This window comes from Petromyzon marinus, chromosome 42, assembly GCF_048934315.1.
Source record: "Petromyzon marinus isolate PM22_M1 ecotype Great Lakes invasive population chromosome 42, UKy_Petmar_22M1.pri1.0, whole genome shotgun sequence".
NCBI classification, from domain to species: domain Eukaryota; kingdom Metazoa; phylum Chordata; class Hyperoartia; order Petromyzontiformes; family Petromyzontidae; genus Petromyzon; species Petromyzon marinus.
The window spans coordinates 6,270,831-6,295,155 of NC_133708.1; the positions used below are offsets into that span (position 1 = coordinate 6,270,831).

The 24,325-nt window shown below is 48.7% G+C and overlaps 1 protein-coding gene across 1 annotated transcript in view; it reads right to left on the reverse strand.

The window, feature by feature from the left end:
• The window catches only part of LOC116951224 (beta-1,4 N-acetylgalactosaminyltransferase 1-like), a 71,569-nt gene that overhangs the window by 21,077 nt on the left and 26,167 nt on the right, over positions 1 to 24,325 (reverse strand). Inside the window, exon 2 of the mRNA XM_032969714.2 lies at positions 14,560 to 14,794. Coding sequence (XP_032825605.2) covers positions 14,560 to 14,777 — 218 coding nt within the window. The 5' untranslated portion in view covers positions 14,778 to 14,794. The remainder of the gene's footprint in view (positions 1 to 14,559; positions 14,795 to 24,325) is intronic.

Genomic DNA, 24,325 nt, shown 5'->3' on the forward strand with positions numbered 1-24,325 from the left:
TAATCTTTTTGATAATGTATTGGGAGTAACCCCTGCTCATGCAAATTCCTACACCCCTGTCCAAACATTAAACGAATTTAGTTTCCAGCCAATCCACGAAAGTAATGTTCTGAAATAACTGTCCTACCTCAAAGGGTCCTCTTCTACCGGAGCAGATAGTTTTCCCGTCTTTGCTGTACTAACTGTTGGTCACCTAATATACAAACCTATAGCCCATATTTTCAACCTGTCTATCAAAGAAGCATCAGTTCCTCTAGAATGGAAACATTCTTATGTCCGTCCACTTCACAAAGGGGGCCCTAAAGATGATCCCAATAACTACCGACCTATCTCAATTTTGTCCCCATTGATGAAAATTTTTGAAAAATTATTGGACTACCAAATTAGCAGTTTCCTGTCCACCAACAATCTACTACATTTAAAACAATCTGGGTTCCGAAAAAAATACAGCACCACATCTGCTGCATTAGACTCTCTGAATCAAATTTACAGTAGCCTTGATAATAAGCAGTACTGTGCCTGTCTTTTTCTTGACCTGTCCAAAGCTTTTGATACAGTAGACCACACCACCCTGCTTAGTAAACTAAATTGCCTCGGTTTTTCCGAAAACACAGTAAAATGGTTAAAAAATTACCTCTTTTCTCGCACCCAAACTGTATTCACAGATGGTTGGAGGTCAAACAGTGTTAAGATAACAAAAGGGGTTCCACAGGGTTCCATCCTCGGCCCCCTCTTGTTCTCTCTTTATGTCAATGACTTGGGCACTGACCTGGATCATTCCAGGGTAAATATTTTTGCAGATGACACGATGCTGATTACTGCTGGCCGCACTCCGGATGACGTGATTGCTAAGCTCCAGGGTGATTTAAACAAACTACAACATCAGCAAGTTGCTCTTAAACTAGTCCTGAATGCCTCCAAAACCAAGGTGCTATGCTTCTCACCGGGACTAAAGCAGGAAGTTATTTTTCCCCAATTACATTCCTTAAATAATTATCAAATAGAGCAAGTCAAGATCTATAAGTATATTGGGGTCATCCTGGATTCAAAACTGAATTTTGAAGATTACATTGATTATATTGGTAAAAAGACAAAAATAAAAATAGGTTTTCTGTATCGACGCAAGCACTGCTTCCCCCTTATGTTCCGTTTGGAATTGATAAAAGCTACCATATTGCCTCTACTTGATTACTATGATATCGTGTATAAATCAGCCCCAAGTACTGTACTGAAGAAGCTTGATTCCATCTATCACTCGGCCTTAAGATTTATATTGGACTGCCCATATAGGACTCACCACTGTGATCTCTACATTGGGTAAAACTTAACATCTCTTAATGTTCGACGGCTTGTGCACCAGATCTTATTTATTCACGATGTACTTACAAAAAAATCCGCAGACTACCTGCTGGATCTCCTCTGTTTCAAAGAACAAATTTGACCTCAGGTCTTTGCTCATTTACCAGCTTCACATTCCCTATTGACGTACAAAAACCGGAGGAAGGGCCTTTGCTATTGATGCCCCCAGGGTCTGGAATGATATTGCCAATAAATTGCAACTTTAATCACTACCTATGAGATCTTCACTCAAAACTGCTCTAGAGGAGTTGTACACCCCTAGCTGCCACTGCTATTCAGTGGCCTAAAATAAAATAAAATGTTTCGCTCCAGATGACCGCTGCAAAGTATTATCTGTATTTTGATTAAGTGTGCTTATCTTAAAGGTGCATTGAAAAATTTGATACTCCGACTGATGCTCCTGTTGTTGTGGAGTGACTCATGCAGCCAGCTATGGCTCTAGGGCAGTGGTTCTTAACCTTGTTGGAGGTACCGAACCCCACCAGTTTCATATGCGCATTCACCGAACCCCTCTTTAGTGAAAAATAAAATGTGATTTTTTTCAAATTCAAGACATAGATATGTTTTTTACTGGTACACAAAATGAGCCGTGCATGAACATTACCTTGTTCAAAGAATAAAACCAACACAATGCATAAACTCACAACAAATTACATACCTGGAAATCAATGTGACTTCTGCTGTTGCCTTTGAGAGATCAGTTCAGATATGCATGGCTTCACCTTGGCAAGTGCCACTCTCATGTCATTTTCACAGCAAAGTCTGTTCCTTTTCTTCGTTTTTATGTCCAGCATCCTCGAAAAGGATTGCTCACAAAGATATGTTGTAACAAATGGTATTAAAAAAACCCAGGGCTTTCTTAGCAATAACTGGATACTTGTTCATTTGTCGACACCAAAACGTTGAGAGCGTTGTTGTTCTGAAGAGTTGCTGTTGAACCTGGCTCTGCTGAATTTCAATGATTTCGTCGAGGAATTCATCATTGACATCTGCTGTTTCAACAGCAAACGTGAACGGCTGTCTCACCCATGCTGGATATGACTCTCTTGTAGGGAAATATCCGTCGAGAGACTTTGCAAGCTCATCTAAGTGCGTGGCAATTGTTTGCTTCAGTTCCGTGGATACAGAAATATCCGATTCCAGACACATCTTCGATCTTACTTGCACAGTCGTCCAGAAGCGGGACGTTTGCGAAGTTATTGTTCTCTGTTCGTCGTTTCCATAACGGTAGCTTTTTTTGAAAAGCCTTCAGGTGTTCTTCCGCTTCCATGATATTGACTCCACCACCCTGCATCTGCTGATTGAGATGATTGAGAGCTGCGAATATATCAGCCATGTACGCTAAAATGAGAATGAACTCAGGATTTTTGAAGCAATCTGCATGGCAGTGTTGGTGCTCTTGCAAAAACAGGGCTAATTCCACACGCATGGCAAAAACACGATTCAGCACCTGTCCCCGGGATAACCACCGAATATTAGAATGGAGCAGAAGTACCTCAAATTCAGAGCCCATTTCTTTACACAGCTCACTGAAGATGCGGTGCCTCAGAGCACTTTTTCGCACATAGTTCACACATTCCACCACAGTTTTTAATACTTCTGCCATTTTTGGAGGTAAGGTTTTTGTTGCCAACGCATGCCTGTGCAGAATACAATGCGTCACAATGATGTGTGGTGCATCAGCCTTTACTAGCGCACCAAAACCAGACTTTCTTCCCAGCATGACTGGAGCTCCGTCCGTACAAACTGCAGAAACCATATCCCATGAAAGATTGTTGTCTCTGAAGAAGTCATCCACAAGCTTCTTCACATCGGCTGCCTTCGTTGTTGTAAGAGGCTTACAAAATAAAAACTCTTCTTTTATCATGTCGTCTTTCACATAGCGTACAAAAACAGCAAGCTGGCTTAGATCAGAAACGTCTGTGGTTTCGTCGAGTTGAAGGCTGAATTTTGCCGGGCTTGAAATCAGATCCGTGACTACTTGAGCCAAGATGTCTTTACTTATGTCTTCTATTCTGTCACTGACGGTGTCATTTGAAAGGGGAATTTGGGATAATTTACCTTCGGCCGCTGTTCCGAGTATCAGATTCGCCATCTTTAATGCAGCTGGTTTCACAAGTGTTTCACCAATGGTGTGTGGCTTGCCCTGCTTTGCGATCAGGTAAGCAACTTCGTACGATGCTGTCAGGATCGGTTTGTTAACAGGTACAAATCCAAGAGCAGGCAGAGTGGCCCTTTCATCGAATCTGGCTCTCTTCACCCTGAATTCAGCAAGTGTTGTGTTCTTGTATTCCCCGTCTCCATGCAGCTTCAAGAAGTGTTCTTTTAGTTTTGCCGGTGCAAGACTAGAGTTGCTCAACTTGGCGTTGCAAATCATGCAGATAGGATGTTCACTCCCATCACGTTCCGTGATACATGAGAATCCATGTTGTACATATTCGTCCGACCACTTTCTTCTTTTGCCCGACATAGTTAGTATGGATAAAATATTAAAGAAATCACACGACGTACGACAACAACAGTCACACGTTGACTACTGAGTACGCACTAAATTCCCCGCAGCGCTGATTGGCCAAGCAGTGTAGCATGATCATCTGCAGCCAGTGATGGCCAAGCGGGCCGTGTGTGTCATCACAAATTTACACAATAATTCAAGTGTGTCCGGACCTCCGTGGCGGGGGCTCTGCCGAACCCCTGAGATCGACTCACCGAACCCCTGGGGTTCGATCGAACCCAGGTTAAGAACCACTGCTCTAGGGTTTGGTGTTACATGTTATTTATGTAGTTTATTGTTAAAAATTCGATCACAGTCCCTATGATCACTGTTACATTGCATTTATGGCTTTATTTTAGTGATTTCGAAAACGTTTTTTGGTTTGGCCATGTTTTTGTTTGTTGTAGTACGGAGTTAGACTGATGGCCTTAATCTAAGTTGTCTTGTGGTTGTTGTTGTTTGACTTGCATCCCACTGGGATTTTTGCACACAGCGTTGGTGTACAGTGCTATTTCAGGAATATTTTGATGTTTTTTCCTGGATTTTCTGTTTGCACAGTCACATAGTCACTTTAAGATGTTTTCTTGCTCATGTTTTTGTTTTTTGTTTGTTGCAGTTGCACCCGATTCAAGAGCCGAATGGCTCACAGGGCCATACCAAATAAATGAAACTATGGAACTATCCTGCGGTTCATGACTCTGGTTATACCACAGCCCCCCCCCCTCCCCCTCTACAGTTCCTTTCGGATGGGGGGTGGGGCAGTGAACTACAGCGATTCACCTCCAAGGAGGACATTGAACTGGGGTTGGGTCACGAAGACATTTGGTGTCACAGAGCCAAGCCCAGGAGATAAGCGTTCGAAGATTAGGGCTGTGAGGCATATTTGTTATGGGTTGGGCCACATGGAATTTAGACATAAAAGAAGTGTCGTGTGACTCAGTCAAAGAATAATTAAGACCTTGATCGGTCATGTTTGTCTAAAAAAAACTCTCAAAAGTCTCGAGGGTACTTCCCAATGAGGTAGAAAGCTCAGAAAAACCGAGATTTTTCGTTTTAAGGCCCACAAATCTCGATTTTAAATGCCACATAAGCATGTTTGTGCCTAGTATCATTCAGAAACCGTCTGTTTGATAGAGCATTAAACAGAAAAAATAAACAAAGTGAGAACCATTGTTCTATCTGTTATTGTTTTTTGAGATATTTCGGATTAAAGAGCTTTTGAACGAAAATATACGCATTTTATAATGTTCAAATGTGAATAATTTGAAGAAGGTAAAAGTTATGCATTTTTTGTTCTTTCTAATTAAAAAAAGGAACGGAACCTTTAAATTGAGCAGTTTCTGATGGGTATGTCTTTAAATATAATTAGTTGAATCAAGTCATCAACAGTTTTAGTTGTTTTGGAAAAATACAATATTCTGGAGTAGTTGTTAGTGTCTAATCGTAGATAAAAAATGTAAAAAAATCATATCAGATGCTTAGCTCTTTCGGTAAAGTCACGTTGAAGGGAAACAATAAAATAATAAAATATATATAAAAAATAAATTCTCACAACGTTTCGACCATAACACAAACGGTCGTCATCAGGTGTGTCGGTTTGAGCTTAATCGCTCATCGCAAACCGACACACCTGATGACGACCGTTTGTGTTATGGTCGAAACGTCGTGAGAATTTTTTATTGTTTTATATATATTTTATTATTTTATTGTTTCCCTTCAATGTGACTTTACCGAAAGAGCTAAGAATATGAATTACTGCAGTCACGAAAGCTTTAAATCAAAATTTAAATCATATCAGGTTCATTATTATATTTATTGGAAACTTTTGCCTGGCGAAGACAGGTTTCATGAACTAATTATATATACAGTATAAGGAAAACTATTTGCTGGTTAAATTTCGATTTAAAGCTTTCGTGACTGCAGGGATTCATATTCTTGGTTCTTTCGGTAAAGTCACCACGTAGAACGGAAATGAAATAATAAGATAAAACATGAAAAAATATGTTTTATTTTAATTTTAATAAAATAAGTTTTATTTGTATTATTTTATTTCCATTATACGTGACTTTACACAAAGAACCAAGAAGATATTTGCTGGCTGCCTGGTAAACGGGCGGTGGTGAGGTCACGCGCCCACCCTCGTCCGCGCCACCTCGGCGCTCAACGTGGGACCAAAATCCCCACCCAGGGAGTGTCTCCGCATTCTCGACGAGTGGGCGATGCTCAGGACGCAATCGAACAAGCCACGTGGACATCTGTGAAAAAATAGCTTAATCGCTCATCGCATTCCTCCAGTATAAATAGATATTCTGATGCTGTTTATGAACGCTCGGGCAGTGGCGGTGCTTTGAAGTTCGTGTCGTCTCACGCCACTCACCTCTTAGTCTATAAATCAGCGATACACTATTTGATCAAACTACAAAATTCCATTCAAATCAACATGATGCATTGGATTCGGGTGATTTTGAAATGTTGAATACGAGGTTGTTTGTTCGTGGAATTGCCTTGATTTTTCACAGCACACATCCACTTGATCAAAGCCGTGTTGTGGCCTCTTCCTGGAAATACGGGACTGGGTGATTATAGAGGAAAGGGGGGGGGGGGCTATGAAAATGCTAATTATTAAATGACCGAAGATGTATGGTGACGATGCGGTTAATGATGAACCAAGGTGAAATTAAGGCTTGTAGTGAGTGGTGTTAATGATCAGGGTGCAGGTGATCACACTTTTGACAATGGCGTTGTTATTATTCGACATGAGGGATAGTGAAAAGGGTGTGAAATGGATGCCTAATAGAGGAACTGATAACAGGGAGTGGTGCCGGAGGAAGAGGCGGCGGGTGGGCCGTGTCGAGGCCTCAAAGCACAACTCAGAAGAATCATTCATGGAGCTCCTTGCATCAAGGAGCTCAATGCACCGTTTAAGACAGCAGCAAACACTTGGCTTGGACAATAACTCATGAAACTAAACACTAATACACGCCAAAATCATATTTAAAAAAAAAAAGCGAAATGCCATTTACTGAATTAGCTGATGTCGAATAAACGCATTAGTGACGCTTTGTGAGATAGCCTACAGTCGTGTACCCTATGGATAGACTCGTCCCCACCATCTGACTCTGGAATTTCCGTAATTATCTCAGGGTGTGGAATGGGAGACTTAGCACATTCTCGGATGCGGACGTGAGCAGAAAATCCACTCTTGATCGGCGTAACATGGGCGCAATGAATAATAATTTAATTTTATATAGCGTCAAACATAATATTAAACAAAGAAATGTCTGAACAATGCTGGCGTTTGCCTGTGAGTGGACGTGCAGGTAGAGCAAGCGTAAATACGTCAACTGTGGGCCACAGTTACGAAACGCGGCTGCTGCTGAATGGCCCGGTGAACTCGAGAGCTCAAAGCGGGCGGTAATGTGATGAGGTGTGACCGCATTGTGATGTGGGTGTTGCAACAGCACCCAACATTTCATATCTGCACGCAACAGCTTCACACTCGACTTGTTGAAGCAACTGCGTGGCCGCTGCTACGCGCCCACGGCAATGCCCTTTACAAAGCTTTGACCTTGAACGAAAGGTCTTGTACTTTATCATTTTGAATTCCCAGAGCCATTTTAATTGAAAAGGAGGTGCATTCTTCAAAAAGCATGCTATATAATGGTTAAATCTTGACTTACAGTAAAGGTTTCGTAACTGCGGGAAATCATATTCTTTGGGTCTTTCGGTAAAGTCACGTAGATAGAAAAAATAATGAAAGAAAATACGACGTTTTGGTCTCAACACAAGCGTCCGTCTTCCGGTGAGAAAATTATCTGTTGTTGTGGCTTTATATAGGCACGGTAGGGGGGGCGGAAGGGGGGGGAAGGAGTTTTGTCGAGTCGTGGCTGTAGGCGTTCACAGGGGGGAGAGGGGGGGGTGTGGCGTGCAGGGACGGGTGGGGCTGGGTAAATTAGTAAGTAAAGTAGCTCGAGTTAGTATTTGGATGACTACAACCGGGTGGGTGAGTGAAAATCATAGCAGTTAAAACTTGGCGCGGTTGATCACATCCTTCCAATGATTTCTCAATCTGAATCCATGTTCTCGATGAGAGTTTTGTCTGTGTTTGTATATCTGGATGGCTTCATGAACAAATCTCTGATGGTGGCCCGAGGGTTTGCAGAGCACCTTGGTCTCGGAGAAAACAATGTCACGTGTGCCCACAGCGTTGGAGCAATGATCCGCCACCACCGAGGTGTTGGTTCTGCCGTGTTTCAAATCCGCTTTGTGTTCGCGAACCCGGTCTGAGACACGTCGCTTCGTTTCACCAATGTAACTGCTGCTGCAGACACAACTCAGCTTATAGACACCAGAACATTGCATATCCGGAATCGCATCCTTCACCGATGGGGTCAAATCACGGATTTTGTGTACTGTATTGAACCGTAATTGGATCTTGTGTTTGTTTAAGATTTTGACAATCCTTTTGGTAACCCCTGCTATGTATGGTAAGGTGATGGTTTTGATTGGATCCTCAGATGGTTCTCTACCCATGGTTGGGGATGCAGCTTTGCGGATTGTGCGGTCAGAATATCCATTCCTCTTGAGAGCCTGGCATACGTGTTCAAGCTCACTCATTTTTTCTATCTACGTGACTTTACCGAAAGAACCAGAGAGTAAGTTACCATTCTTGGATGTTTTAATCGAAAAGAGACCAGATGGCTCAATGGGACACTCTGTCCACAGGAAAGCCACCCATACGGATGCCTACCTAAAACCTGACTCTCACCACCATCACTCCCAGAAGAATTCCCTCATCAAAACTCTACACCATAGAGATTGTTGTATTTCCGATCATCACCACCTAACCAGTGAACTGGAACACGTACATCAAACCCTCAAGATGAATGGATATTCAGACTACACAATCCATAAAGCTATCACCACAACCGTTGGGAAAGAACCATCTGAGGACCAAATCAAAACCATTACCTTGCCATACATAGCAGGGGTCACCAAAAATATTTCCAAAATCATGAGCAAACACAAGATCCAGGTTCGATTTAACACAGTACGTAAAATTTGTGATCTGATCCCATCTGTGAAGGATGTGATCCCTGACATGCAATACCCCGGCATCTACAAACTAAGCTGTGTCTGCGGCAGTAGTTACATTGGGGAAACTAAGCGACATGTCTTGGACTGTGTTTGTGAACATAAGGCAGATCTGAAACACGGTAGGACTAATACCTCAGCCGTGGCTGATCAGCCACGACTCGACAAAACTCCTTCTCCCCCCCCCTTTCCCTCCCCCCTCCCTCCCGTGCCTATATGAAGCCACAACAGCAGATCATTTTCTCACCTGAAGACGGACGCTTGTGTTGCGACCGAAACGTCGTGTTTTCTTTTATTATATTTTCCATCTACGTGACTTTACCAAAAGAACCAGAGTACGATAGAACCAATACCGCTGCCGTGGCTGATCATTGTTTTAATGCGGTGGGCTCACACAAAATGTATTTCTCCAAGACGAAGGTACTTTGCAAACCAACTGGCTATCAACAAAGATTTGTTCATGAAACCATCCAGATATATAGACACAGACACAATTTCAACCGAGAAGATGGGTGAAAACTTAGCAATCATTGGAAGGACGTTATTAACCAGTTGAAGTCATAACTGGCTGTGATGTTTCCAGCCTACCTTCTGATGTTCACAGTTATTTTCGACTCTCTAATTTTATACTCTTTGGTTCTTTCGGTAAAGTCACGTAGGTGAAAAAAGTAATAATAAATACATATTTAAAAAGATAAATAAATAAATCACGCCGTTTCGATTGCAACACAAGTAATCATCATCAGGTGTGACAACCACAGCAAGGAAATTTTTACTGAAGTGGGAGAGAGACCAGGGTTAGGGCAGTTAAATAAGTCAGAGAGGGAGAGGGTAGGGGGGGGTGAATGGTGTGAATGATTGCTTGTGTTGCAATCGAAACGTCGTGATTTATTTATTTGAATTTTATTTATTTATTATTTACTTTTCCCACCTACGTGACTTTACCGAAAGAACCAAAGAATATGGATCCTTGCAGTCACGAAAACTTCAAATCTCTAATTTTACATTAACATGTTCACACTAACAAAGCTGCAATTTACATTGGCATGCTAATCTCTTACATTGACATGCTAATCTCTCTCACTTTAACATAACTAGCCCCGCCCACTTTGTTTATGACCCTTGGGTTACACCTATTTCAAACATTTAAAACAGAAGCTTTCCCTCTCTTTTTTCACCTGATGACGATTGCTTGTGTTGCGATCGAAACGTTGTGATATTTTTATTATATTGTATTCACTTTGTTTCTATTATTTTATTGTTCTATCCACGTGACTTTACCGAAAGACCGAAATAATATATAATGGTTACTTGAGGAGGGTATTGTCTAATCTGTTGGTGGTGGTGTCACTTTGTAGATTGAAAAAAATCCGCAGCATCGTCAGGAGGCAAGGTTGGTAGAGGCTGCAGTGATGTCAGCTGATGTCTGAGTTGGTGAACCGCACATACACCAACAAACACAGCAGCTTGAATACAGGTGTAATGAGAGTGCCATCGCCTGGATTACTGGGGGGGGGGGGAGGGGGTGGGGGGCGGACATTACTTATCCACAGTATGGGTTTATATCTGGGGTAAAGTTGAGGGGTGGCTCCACCAGGGAAGCCTCTGGAACATTCGGGAAGGTTCCAGAAGGGGCGTGGCCAGAGGCGGGGCTTCGCCTCCGGAGGGAGGATATTAGCGGGACACAGAGCTAACGCGAGGGGTCGCTGCCTCAGATGGATTATTATTTTGATGCTTTGTCCGGAGCACGGTTTTTCTCTACACTTGACTTGTCTTCTGGTTTCTGGCAACTGCCCCTCGATGAGTCCTCGAGGCGGAAGACTGCGTTCCGTGCTCCGCAAGGTCTTTTTCAATTTAATTGTTTGCCGATGGGATTGAATCCCGCTTCTGCCACATTCCAGAGACTTATGGAACTTGTCTTGGCCAGTTTCCAATGGGACACTTACCTTATCTATCTGGACGATGTCATTGTGTTCAGCCGGTCATTTGAGGACCACCTCCTCCGACTGCGCGCTGTTTTTTGAGTGGATGCGTTTGCCAAATCTGAAATTTAAACCCAAAAAGTGTAATCTTTTGCAGAATTCAGTGCGGTATTTGGGTTACATTGTGAGTGCCGACGGTATTTCAACCGATCCCGCTAAGACGGCGTGTGTACGTGATTGGCCGGTCTCTGCGAGTGTAGGAGATATCCGGAGCTTTGTTGGCTTCACCTCCTATTATCGTCTGTTCATTCCGGGGTTCGCGTCTATCACGAAGCCGTTGCATGCGCTTACGGACAAAAATCAGCGGCTCTATTGGGGCCCGGAGGATTAGGCTGCTTTCAACACCCTTCGTGACCGCTTGTCGGATGCGCCTACTCTCGACTATCCTGATTTTTTGTCCCCCTTCATCTTTGACACTGACGCCAGCGACACAGGTATCGGGGCTGTCCTGTCACAGGTGAAGGGGGGCGTTGAACGCGTCGTGGCATATGGTAGTCGGGTGCTTTTGCCGGCAGAAACTCGATATTGTGTCACTCGTCAGGAGTTGCTGGCGATTGTTCACTTTGTTCGACCTTTCCGGCACCTATTTGTATGGCAGAAGATTCGTTATACGCACTGATCACGTGGCCCTCCAATACTCGTTAAAGATCGAGCAGCCGGGTGGTCAGTTGGCACGTTGGTGGGAGTGTTTGCAGGAATATGCATTTGATGTCACCTATCGGAAGAGGACTCGGCATGCTAATGCTGACGCGCTGTCAGGAATTCCGCACGCATCTCGGTGTGCGTTCCGATTAGGGATAAACCGCTGTACTCCTTGTGACGTGTCTCGCCCCTTGGCTGCGTCCCCGGTTGAGATGGTTTCGTGCGACACGGCAGCTCCGCCCGCCGACAGTGTGTTGCGCCTCTCGCGTTCGGTGTGGATGCGTGAACAATTCTGGGATGATTCTTTGACCTCTTTGCGGGCATCGGGCTGAACCGGTTGCGGGTGATTCGGGATCGATTAAGGAGGGTCGTGCTTTTGTTCACGACGGCTTATTGATGTGGCAGGATGCCATACCGGTTCGGCTACGATTGATTATGCCTAATTCCCTCCATACAGGGCTGACCCGCACCTTGCATTATGAACGCCTTTTCCATCTTGGTGTTCAGAAAACGCTGTTTACCCTTCAGAAGGATTATTATTGGCCAGGTATGACGTCCGGTGTTACTGTGGCGCTTCGGTCATGCACCGAGTGTGCACAACGGAAGTCACCCCTGCAGCGTTATGTTCCGCCCTTGCAATCGATTTCTGTCACGCGTGTCAATGAATTGGTCACCTTGGATGTGCTGGGGACGTTCCCTGTGACACCTCGCAGGAATAAATGTATCCTCGTCGGCGTTGAATATTTTTCCCATTGGCCTGTGGCATGGCAACTGCCAGATCAATTCACTTTATCCATTGTTGATGCCTTTGTGAATGGCTATGTCATAGATAAGGGGGCGCCGGAAAAGTTGCTCACCGATCAAGGTAGGAATTTTACGTCCAAGCTGTTGCAGGACTTGTGTGCTGCTTTGGGTACCAGGAAGATCTCTACGTCTCCCTACCACCCTCAGACGGATGGTATGGTGGAGCGGTTGAATCGTACCTTGTCCGCTACGTTGTGCCAGACGGTCGATGAACGACAGGCCCTCTGGGATCTGCAGATACCCAGCATCCTCTCTGCTTACCGGATGGCACCTCATGCTTCTACGGGATAGTCGCCGTTTTTCCTTATGTATGGAAGGGAGAACACGCCGCCGGTTGATGTTCAATTGGACTCTCCGGTTGCATCTCTTAAGTCGACTCTTCCCAATTACATTCAACAGTCCCTTCGGCGGGTTTCGGAGGTGCGGGAGGCTGCCAGGGTGGATACTTATAAGACCCAGGCTCGGAATGAGCGGTGTGCACGCCGGTCGAAAGGGGACATGCCATGGTCGGTTGGTGATGAAGTGTGGCTTCATTGCCCACAGGTGCCTGTTGGCACCTCTGCTAAACTTCACAAGTCATGGCAAGGCCCTGTGACGATTGTTGAGGTTTTGCGCCCTCAGTGTGTTCATATTCGTCACGGTCGCCGACGTTGGTGTGTTCACCCGTCATGATTGAAACCATTTGGTGCTCCTGTGGCGCCATTGTCATCCCCAAATCCCAGAATCCCGGTGCCTGGTGTGGCCAACGGACCTGTTGCCCCTGTGCAGGGTGATCTTCCGCAGCCTGTTTCTTTGCCGCCCACAGCACCCTTGAGGGTGACGGCTGGTCCGGAGGACGTCGCCAGTCCCCTATGCCCATCTGCGGGGGATCTGGCTGGATCGCTCTCTGCTGGACCGCTGATCCCACCGGCCAGTGTTCCTGTTCCGCCGCTGGCGGACGGACCAGCCATGCTCTAAATTGTTGTGGTTTTCTTAAGCCATTCTGGGATTCATTTTGCGTGTTCTCTTCCGCTGGGTTGTTGTTGCGTTCTATTTCACTTTCCAGTTTCGTTCTGCCCAAGTGGCTGATGGCGCTCTGTTGTGTTGCTCTTCCTTAGCCGGGGCAGCTAGATTTTTGTTAACACGGGGCGGGGGGGGGGGGGGAATGATGTAATGAGAGTGCCATCGCCTGGATTATCGGGGGGGCGTACATTACTTATACAGTCCATGCTTATCCATAGTGGGGTTTATATCTGGGGTAAAGGTGAGGGGCGGCTCCACCAGGGAAGCCTCTGGAACATTCGGGAAGGTTCCAGAAGGGGCGTGGCCAGAGGCGGGGCTTAGCCTCCAGAGGTAGGATATTAGTGGGACACAGAGCAACGCGAGGAGTTGGTGCTGAAGACCGAAGAGGAGCTCCCTGCCGCTGCTGCCCCACCATCTCCAACGGCTACATGGCGGCTCATCGTCCAGCCGCTCAGCCGCTCCCTAGCGTGCCGTCAACCAGTGGTGCGTTGGTGAGCGCTGGGTGAGCGCCACGTGGCGCGGGGCAGCGTAGCCACACGAGGGGTGGATGTCCGTAAAAGAAAGAGATGGAGAGAGCGTGGCTGTACCGAGCTTTTATTGAATAAACAACCGAAGTTACTTACCGTGTCGGAGACCACTCATTACACAGGTGTCGCGATTGGCTGTGGGATCCACAGGCATGCGGGAGACACGCCCAGCCACTTTTGTCTCCTCAATGATAATGTTTACGTTCAGTGCTAGGAACTAATTTAAGGGTGAGTCGATCTTGGAGAGGCCCGACTGGTTGAAATATTTGCCACTATTGTTAGTCATGAGTGGAAAATAGAAGTCGGTTTGGAGTGCAGTGCATTAACCACTGTACTCCCGGCTCCCCACATCACCACTACCATCACGTGATAGCCCCCCCCCAACCTCTTGTGCTCCAGCCCCCCATCTCGACAGATTGGGGATGGTTGCGGACAGGCAAATTACTCCCAGCTGCAGATCGTCTCGGTGGGGGGTTGGGGGTGCATTGGAGAAGAGTGATCCGGGTGGGCCACACAGGGACATTTGGTGGCCAAGGCCCATCCCAGGACATGCCCCTAAGCACCGGCCCTGCAGGGGTAAACAAGAGCCCCCAGCCCCCACAAAACAAAATTCCCATGGAGCAGGAACAGAGGAAGACGCAATCACGGGACTCACATCTGCACGTTGGGCTTGAGCCGCTGGCGGACCTGCTCCTCGTCTCCGGCAGGGCGCGCGGCGCCATTCCCTCCGAGCGCACTTCTGTAGATGGTCCAATCGATTCCAACCATGCTCAACCTCGTCTTGTGCTCTTGCAGGATCGTCATCATGAAGAGGAGGACGATGAGCGTGGTGACCACAATGAGCGAGCACACTACGTACTTGAGATACTGCATTCCTTCACACAGAACCGCTGCACACACAACAGCAGTCGCCATGTCAACTCGACCAACGGTGATGGTACCATGCATGCGCTCACGTCAGACCGAATCACCTGGACCTCGCCCTCTCGGAAGGCAAGCGGAGGTGATTCTCGTGGATAGTGCAAGCATGTGTGACCACCATGCTATTGTGGTGCCGCGGCCGTGGAGCAACTCCGCAAGCGCCACGACTCACCCCAGCGCACACACGCAGCGCACACACGTAGTGTCCCGGTGGGAGATCGCCTGGTACAACGGGTTTTCATCCGAAGGGTCCCTAGGAGGAAAGTCCCGCGGTTTCCCGGTGCCAGGAGATTGGCCGACCCTCGCAGGACAGGTCACATTGCGGTGCCCCTAAATTGGCTTTAAATTGTCTGGGCGCACAAAGGTTCACCGGGCCAGCCGCAATGAGTCATGCACGACATCGGGGAGGGGGGCTGGGTGAAATATTAAGCGAGCAGAGCAGACCATGAGGTCATGGGAACGCAACGCCACGACCTCCCCCAGACCAAGTACACACTTGCAGGGTGTGTATTCGCCAGCCGGACGCCCTTCCAGATTAAACGGGTTGAGTCAGAAATTAATGAGTACGGGCGCATAGGCAATAGGTCGCGAAGTCACCGTCGCAACGCTCCATGTGAGGGAGGGGAAACGAGCGAGAATCACCACAGGTAGGCACACGATTGGCCGCGGGGGATAACGCGACCGCGCGTCTTTGAAGTGAGCGCATAAAAAAAAGTAACCCGAGCCATTAAAGACAGAACTCTTATTCAACATCTTGGTCGCCAAGCACCCCCCCCCCCCCCCCCAATGTCCTGCCTCCTCGAAACGCTCGCAGCACCCGTGTGATGCCAGCGAGTGCTCTACAAGGCAGCAATAGGCAAGGTTTTTTCGTCATCCTCCCTCCGACTCTCACAGCGTCCGTGTGACGCCGTGAGTACAGCTGCGAGGTACGTGACAGGGCATGTGAGTATTTGGGTAGCAGCAGTAGGCGAGGCTCTGCTCGTCGAATATTCCCTCCGGGTAGTGCGGGGGTTCGCGCCGCGGATTAAAGTTAGCACAGCGCATCGGTGTGGCGTCTGTGACTCCCGCGTGGAGCGGCTGCGTGGGCGGACGCCCCACCTGCCCAGCAAAGGCCGCGGGGGTGGAAGCCGACCCCCCTACACTATCAATGGAACGACATAATCTGACCATTTCGATTTAAAGCTTTCGTGACTGCAGGGATTCATCTTCTTGGTTATTTCGGTAAAGACACGTAGAATGGAAATAAAATAATAGAAATAAAACATAATAAAATAAAATAGAAATAAAAATGAAATAGAAATAAAATGAAAAAAAATATTATTTTACTTTATTATGTTTTCTTTTTATTATTTTATTTCCATTCTACGTGACTTTACCGAAAGAACCAAGAAGATAATCTGACCAGACGCAAACTCTGGCAAGTGGCACAGTCTCAAGCATGTCTCAAGCATGTCTCTGCTTCTTTGGTTCTTTCTGAAGAGATGCCGCGACTCTAAGGTAATACCAACCGCATTTACACTAACCTCTGCTGTTGCAACTTCTCTCAATGCAAAACTAATTCTAGCTAGAACTAGCTTCGCTCTTATCTCGGAAAAAATCAGACTTACACGCACCGAACTCGATCAGTTAGACAAGACACTCTACAAATCACACTTAAAATTGACAGCAACAATGTCTACATCGGATTGGGAACATGTAGACAATATGACTACCTCTTCGGCTGCCACTATGTCGAACAAATGTAGGGACAATTTGATTTCCAAATTCAATCACCTCTCCAGCAAAAAATCGGATCCACACACCGAAAAGATAGACGTCAACAAAGTCGTAATTAATCGCAGTAACAGTTCCATTTCTGATGGTCTGAAATCCGTTTTAGCTAAAGGTCTAAACTTTGCTGTCACACCGAGACACTTACCGGTTAATGATATCATTGCCCATGTCGACGTTGCACTCAAGGGCTTGAGTCACATCTCTGCAGACGTAGCAAGATCTGAAATCGCTGCAACCCTCAAAAACGCTAAGTTGCCACCCAGCAACATCAGCAAAGACGAACGTTTTGAATTATCTCAATTAAAAAAGAGGGATGATATTGTCGTTCTCTCAGCCGACAAAGGCAATGCCACTGTCATCATGGACAAAACAGAATATAACAACAAAATTCAAGAACTACTCAACGATGGCAGCTATACAAAAATAAAAAAGAGATCCCACCAACAGCCTGGTCACCAAAACGAACAAAATTATCTCTGATTCAACAGCATTAATTGATGAGATCAAACAGTTCTCGTTGAAACCCTCTGCTGCCAGACCACCAAGATTATATGGCCTTCCAAAGATACACAAAGAAGATACACCCCTTCGTCCCATCGTCTCTACTATCAGCTCCCCCACCTACAAAGTGGCACGTTTTCTGGCTGATATACTGCGACCTTTCACTGGAAAAACCACCTCTGCGGTACTAAATTCTACTCACCTGGTATCGACAATCAAAGACATTTCCCTGTCCCCAAACGACCTGCTTGTCAGTTTTGATGTGGTGTCCTTGTTCACCAAAGTCCCGGTACCTGACACCATCGCTATCATTGAAGACCTGGTTCATCAAGGACTGCATACTGATGTACCCCCCCCTGGTGAGACATTGCTTAACCACCACATACTTCACCTGGAATGGAACTTTCTACAAACAAACTGAGGGCACCCCAATGGGCTCCCCCCTATCTCCGGTTGTAGCCAACGTATTCATGGAAAAAATTTGAAACTGACGCCATCCAGACTGCCACTCTACGCCCGACCTTATGGAAGAGGTACGTTGATGACACCTTTGTCATCTGGCCACATGGCCAGCCTGCTCTAGACCAATTCCGCGACCACATCAATTCCATACACCCAGCCATCAGATTTACCATGGAGGTCGAAAAAGATGGCAAACTACCCTTTCTGGATGTCTTAATTAAAAGGAGACATGATGGTTCAATGAGCCACTCTGTCTACAGGAAAGCTACCCATACAGATGCTTACTTGAAACCGGATTCCCACCACCATCCATCCCAGAAGAACTGCCTCATCAAGACTCTATACCATAGAGCCCAATGCATTTCCGACCAGGAACACATTACCAGTGAACTCAAGCACGTACACCAGGCTCTCAGGGCTAATGGCTACTCCGACTACACAATCCGCAAAGCCATCACTCCAGTCATGAAGAAGGATCCTCTTGTGGAGCCACTCAAAACCATCACCTTACCCTACATTGCAGGGGTCACTAAAAAGATCTCCAAAATCCTGAATAAACACAAGATCCAGGTCCGATTCAACACAGTACACAAAATCCGTGATTTAGTTCCATCTGTAAAAGATGCTCTTCCAGACATACAGTACCCGGGCGTTTACAAACTAAAGTGCCTCTGTGGTAGTAGCTACATTGGAGAAACCAAAAGACATATCTCGGACCGCATCCGCGAACATAAAGCAGACTTGAAACACGGTAAGACGAACTCCTCTGCCGTGGCAGATCACTGTTACAATTCAGTGGGCTCACATGACATTGACTTCTCCAAGACGGAGGTTCTTTGCAAGCCAACCGGCTACCATGAGAGATTCGTTCATGAGGCCATTCACATATACAAGCACAGAGACAATTTCAACCGAGAAGATGGATTCAGGCTTAGTGACCACTGGAAAGATGTGTTAAATCATTTCTGTTCTTAATTAATTGTAATTTTACGATGACCTTCAGACCGCAGCTCTTTCGCCAGCATTGCCTCTTAATACCTCTCACACCACGGTTAATGGTATGGTTTACAACATGGAGTATACTAGGGCCTCGCAGCTGTCTCTCTCCCCCTCCTCTGTTCCGACCATGGACGAACTCGTCCGTCTGAACGGGGCCCGTAGCTATCCGTGGTACGGAAATGTGAGGGTAAGAATCCACCCATTTTTTCGCCATATAGCATTGTGATATATAACGACTTATGGTTGGTAGCTTAGCTGATTGGAGAATATAGAGTTTATTGATAACATGAAGGTAATTTATATTTTAGTTTTTATTGGTTCACTATATAGTACTGTGAATAGCTCAGATGTGTAGTCATTTCTGTGACCAGTCACTAGCAAATCACCCAGTTATTTCAATGCTAAATTCGCCTAGTTATTTCAATGCTAAATTCTCCTGTTTGATTTGTACTAAGTGCCTCGGTGAATGTGTATGCTCTGACTTCAACGTAGCTATTTCTGTAGCAGTTACAAGCGAATCACTCAGCCATTTCAATGCTAAATTCTATGCTAATCCCATTGTCAAGGGGTGCCTCTGCGGATGTGTATGCCTTAACTTAGCTATTTCAATGCTAAATTCTATGCTAATTCCTTTTAACAATGGGTGCCTCTGCGGATGTGTATGCTTTAACTTTTAACATAGCTATTTCTGTGACCAGTCACAAGCTAATCATTCAGCCATTTCAATGCTAAATTTTATGCTAATTCCTTCGTCAAGGCTCTTTGTTCCTCTCACACAGCTTAAAAGCCGTGATCTGAACGTGGCTCTCTCACTCCAGCGCTGTCCTACCAGACAGTCTCGCCCCCTTCACCTGATGAAGGCCGCTTGTGTTGTGGCCGAAACGTCGTGAGAATATTATTGTGTTATTTTATTTTATCAATTTATTATTTTATTCTCATTCTACGTGACTTTACCGAAAGAACCAAAGAAGATGAATCATTGCAGTCACGAAAGCTTTAAATCTAAATGTCTCTGCTTGTCCTACGGGAGACGACACTTCATTGGCGGTTGGCAGCACGGACAAACACAACGAGAGCGGGGAAAGCACCCAGAAACTGCCTGCAACCAGAGGCGATGGCTGCGAAGCAAATGCAGTGGAGACTGCAGCATCTTGGACGAAAACTGGTTTCGAGACTGTCTGGCTCGCTTACAGAGAGATCTGTCGACAGATTAATGAATGAATCTCGCAGATCGTTCTAAGGATATCGAGTCTCGATGGAGTACTCCGACATTACTTAGCGACACCGTGGCTCAAATGTTCATAAAATTATGGCTGCACATATCGGAAGGCTGATACAACACAAACCTCCGATTAGCACGGTTGGCTACGTACGGTGCGAAAGAAGTTCTACATACATACAGACAAACACAGTGTGATGCCGCCGCCACGGAGCCGATCGGCGGGTGGCCCACCTGCGATCTCGCCGCCCCGAGCGGCGAGGCCGACATTGCTCCACCCCACCACCGAAACACACACGCACGCACTCCCCCCACCATTAGAGCGCGTGGGGAGACACCCTGGCCGACAGGTTTTCACCCAGAAGCCCTCGTAAAGGGATAATCTTCACGGTTTCCTGCGGCCAGGGAATTGGACGGTCTCCTCCGACGCTAACACCCACCGCGGCGCCGTGACTTTGGTTGTAATTACATGGTCACGACGGGGCTGCTGAGCCACCGCGGGTAGAAAGCACACACACCACACACGGGTCAGCAGGCAGGTAGGAGGGCAGAGCCACGAGCGGCGGGAAAGCAGGGTCGCCCTCTGGCTGGAGGGCCGCTGAGCAGGTAAATTTAGATGCGGACGTCGCTGAAAGCAACGGCCCGGGGGATGCTGGGATACAGATGGGCCTACCGATTGGCGGGTGATCCCAGCGAGCTGATTGGCCCGCGAGTCGGCACTAGGTAATGTAGAAAGAATAAAGCGGGTCAGGGCGAAGGGAAAAAGTTCTCTGGCTACTCGAGTCAACCCCAGGCCCGTCAACTCCCGAGTCCAGCCGCGCGAACGTCCGTGGGACGTATCGACGCGCCGCGAGGACCAGACGGCAGTGACGACGAACCGTGAGTAAGAGAGAGGGAGTTGGGACTTAGCTTAAGAGCAAAACCGGAGAGGGTAAAGGGGAGAAGGACAGGTAGAGTGTAGTGCCGACTATCGAGAGATAGATTGGTCCTGCCCCGCTGATCCCGACTGACTCGGTTAAATAAGGGCTCGCCGACGCGGTGGAATAAATCGTCGGCGGTTACATAACGGACTGGTGTGGTTTTTGCGGAAGCGTGAGTGCGCTTGCTGTCGCGGTGGTCGTGACATAACAGACTGGTGTGGTTTTTGCGGAAGCGTGGGTGCGCTTGCTGTCGCGGTGGTCGTGACATAACAGACTGGTGTGTTTTTTGCGGAAGCGTGGGTGCGCTTGCTGTCGCGGTGGTCGTGACATAACAGACTGGTGTGGTTTTTGCGGAAGCGTGGGTGCGCTTGCTGTCGCGGTGGTCGTGACATAACAGACTGGTGTGGTTTTTGCGGAAGCGTGGGTGCGCTTGCTGTCGCGGTGGTCGTGACATAACAGACTGGTGTGTTTTTTGCGGAAGCGTGGGTGCGCTTGCTGTCGCGGTGGTCGTTACATAACAGACTGGTGTGGTTTTTGCGGAAGCGTGGGTGCGCTTGCTGTCGCGGTGGTCGTTACATAACAGACTGGTGTGGTTTTTGCGGAAGCGTGGGTAGCTTGCTGTCGCGGTGGTCGTTACATAACAGACTGGTGTGGTTTTTGCGGAAGCGTGGGTGCGCTTGCTGTCGCGGTGGTCGTTACATAACAGACTGGGGTGGTTTTTGCGGAAGCGTGGGTGCGCTTGCTGTCGCGGTGGTCGTTACATAGCAGACTGGTGTGGTTTTTGCGGAAGCGTGGGTGCACTTGCTGTCGCGGTAGTCGTTACATAACAGACTGGTGTGGTTTTTGCGGAAGCGTGGGTGCGCTTGCTGTCGCGGTGGTCGTTACATAACAGACTGGTGTGGTTTTTGCGGAAGCGTGGGTGCGCTTGCTGTCGCGGTGGTCGTTACATAACAGACTGGTGTGGTTTTTGCGGAAGCGTGGGTGTGCTTGCTGTCGCGGTGGTCGTTACATAACAGACTGGTGTGGTTTTTGCGGAAGCGTGGGTGCGCTTGCTGTCGCGGTGGTCGTTACATAACAGACTGGGGTGGTTTTTGCGGAAGCGTGGGTGCGCTTGCTGTCGCAGTGGTCGTTACATAACAGACTGGTGTGGTTTTTGCGGAAGCGTGGGTGCGCTTGCTGTCGCGGTAGTCGTTACATAACAGACTGGTGTGGTTTTTGCGGAAGCGTGGGTGCGCTTGCTGTCGCGGTGGTCGTTACATAACAGACTGGGGTGGTTGTTGCGAGGGTGTGGAAAGAGAGCGGAAGCGTGGGTGCGCTTGCTGTCGCGGTGGTCGTTGCATAACATACTGGTGTGGTTGTTGCGAGGGTGTGGAAAGAAAGCGGAAGCGTGGGTGCGCTTGCTGTCGCGGTGGTCGTTGCATAACAGACTGGTGTGGTTTTTGCGAGGGTGTGGAAAGAGAGCAGAAGCGTGGGTGCGCTTGCTGTCGCGGTGGTCGTTACATAACAGACTGGTGTGGTTGTTGCGAGGGTGTGGAAAGAAAGCGGAAGCGTGGGTGCGCTTGCTGTCGCGGTGGTCGTTGCATAACAGACTGGTGTGGTTTTTGCGAGGGTGTGGAAAGAGAGTGGAAGCGTGGGTGCGCTTGCTGTTCTCGGTGGTCGCCGCGTGGGTGGAGCGGCGCCGCGTGGAGGGTGTGCGCTACAAACCGTCGGCTGCGGACTCCCACGCTGCGAGCGGATACCCGTCTCGCACGCATGCCCATCGCATAGACCTTTAAACCCGTTTAATCCAATCCCCCCAATCGTCGGAGTTAGCACGAACGACGTCGCTTACCCTCCGACCTTTAACCCCCCTGTTACCCGCGTGTGATTGGTGCGTGGGACTGCGCGGGCGGGGAGCGTCGCGTTTGGGTGCCGGCGAAGCGCTAGCGGGTCCCAGGGCGGTCGAGTGTGATGCCCCACCGGCAGGAAACCCGGACTCGGGGGGGGGGGGGCAGCACAGGGGGGGGAACAGGAGCCCGACGACCTTTCCCCGCCCGGGGAGGGGTGCGGCGGCGGCAGCTCCCACACTAGTGGAGAGTGGGAGCGTCGGTACTTCGCGGACAGGGTCGCAGGCAGGAGAGATCCCGGGGGCCGGCGACCCTAACATTATGGTGTCAGAGGTGGTACGATCCCCCGCACGCCCAAAGGAGAGAGGCGCCCCACCCCAGGCTAAGATAAAATGCACGTTCACGGGCAACGGGATTCCGTCATGGAAATCGTTTGCCCGCAACGTCAGAGGTGCGAAGAATTTTAATGGCTGGACGGACGCGGAGGCGTTGCAGCAGCTGGAGATGCACTTGGATGGGCGGGCAGCCGACTTTGTAGAGGCTTTGCCCGCAAGCGCACAAACCCAGTGGGGGGAATTAATGCGCCGGCTTGAACTACGCTTCGGCACGCATGATGAGGAGGAGGCGCAGGCGGCCTTAGAGGCGCGCCGCCGCCAACCCGGTGAGGATCTGCGAGGTTATGCCGAGGACGTGCGCGCACTAACCCGGATCGCGCACCCGGAGTATGAGGCGAAAATAATTGATGACCTCGCCGCCGGGAAGGTACAGCGATATTTGATGCGTACCCCGTGGTGGCAACCAAATGTAGACGGGGCGCGCCTTCCCTTCGACACCCTTGTCGAGCGCGCGCGTAGATGTGAGAAGCTCTCCGGTGAGCGCACGCAGCCGCGAGGGCGGGGACGGGAGTGCGCCGTGGCGAGCTTACTCTCCGACGAGGAGGAGGAGCTCGCCATCGCGGCAAGGGGACAGGCAAGGGAGCCCCCGAGACCCCGGGAGGCAATGCCCGGATGGGTAGCCGGGATACAGACCAGCCTCGGGGGGATGGAGGACAAAATGGACCGAAGTATGACCAAGCTGCAGTCCTCCGTAGGGACCATCCAGTCCGAGATGGGTGAGATGCGCTCCACGGTGGGGGGGCTAGCTGGGAGGATAGCCCGACTAGAAGCAGAGTCTGGGCAGCGGCGCACTGGGGGGAGAGGGGGCGGGCAGGGTGCCCACTACGGAGCCGCCACCCCCCCCCCCCCCCCGGGCGTGTTATATGTGCGGCCGTCAGGGGCATCTCATGAGAGACTGCCCACAGATCGCCCGCGCTAGGTATACCGAAGGGTTAAACGCCAACGCCCCCTAGAGAGTGGACCACCTAGGGGTGCAATCGACGCGGTCCCGACACATATCCACGACAGTGGGAATAATGGCGAGCGAGTGATCTTCACACAGGTTCCAGCGACAACGCCCGTGGACGCGGTGACTCCTGGCGACTGGCTACGGGCGCTGGTGGCAGGAATCACGGGGGCCACGTCGCTGGTAGAAGGGCAGGTTAACGGAATGCGCACCCGGATCCTGCTGGATACGGGGGCGGTGGCCTCGCTTTTGAGCGCGGCGCACTGCAGCGCGGTCGGGGTCGACGTGAGCCGCCTGCAGGCCCCGGACCGCGCACTGCACATGGCGAGCGGAGCCGGAATGGGGCTCCTGGGGAGGGCCACCCTGGAGGTCCGCGTAGGCCACCAGGTGTGCACCCAGGAGTTCTACGTCTCGAGTGTGCTGTGCCACGAGTGTATCGCAGGTACCGACCTCCTGGAG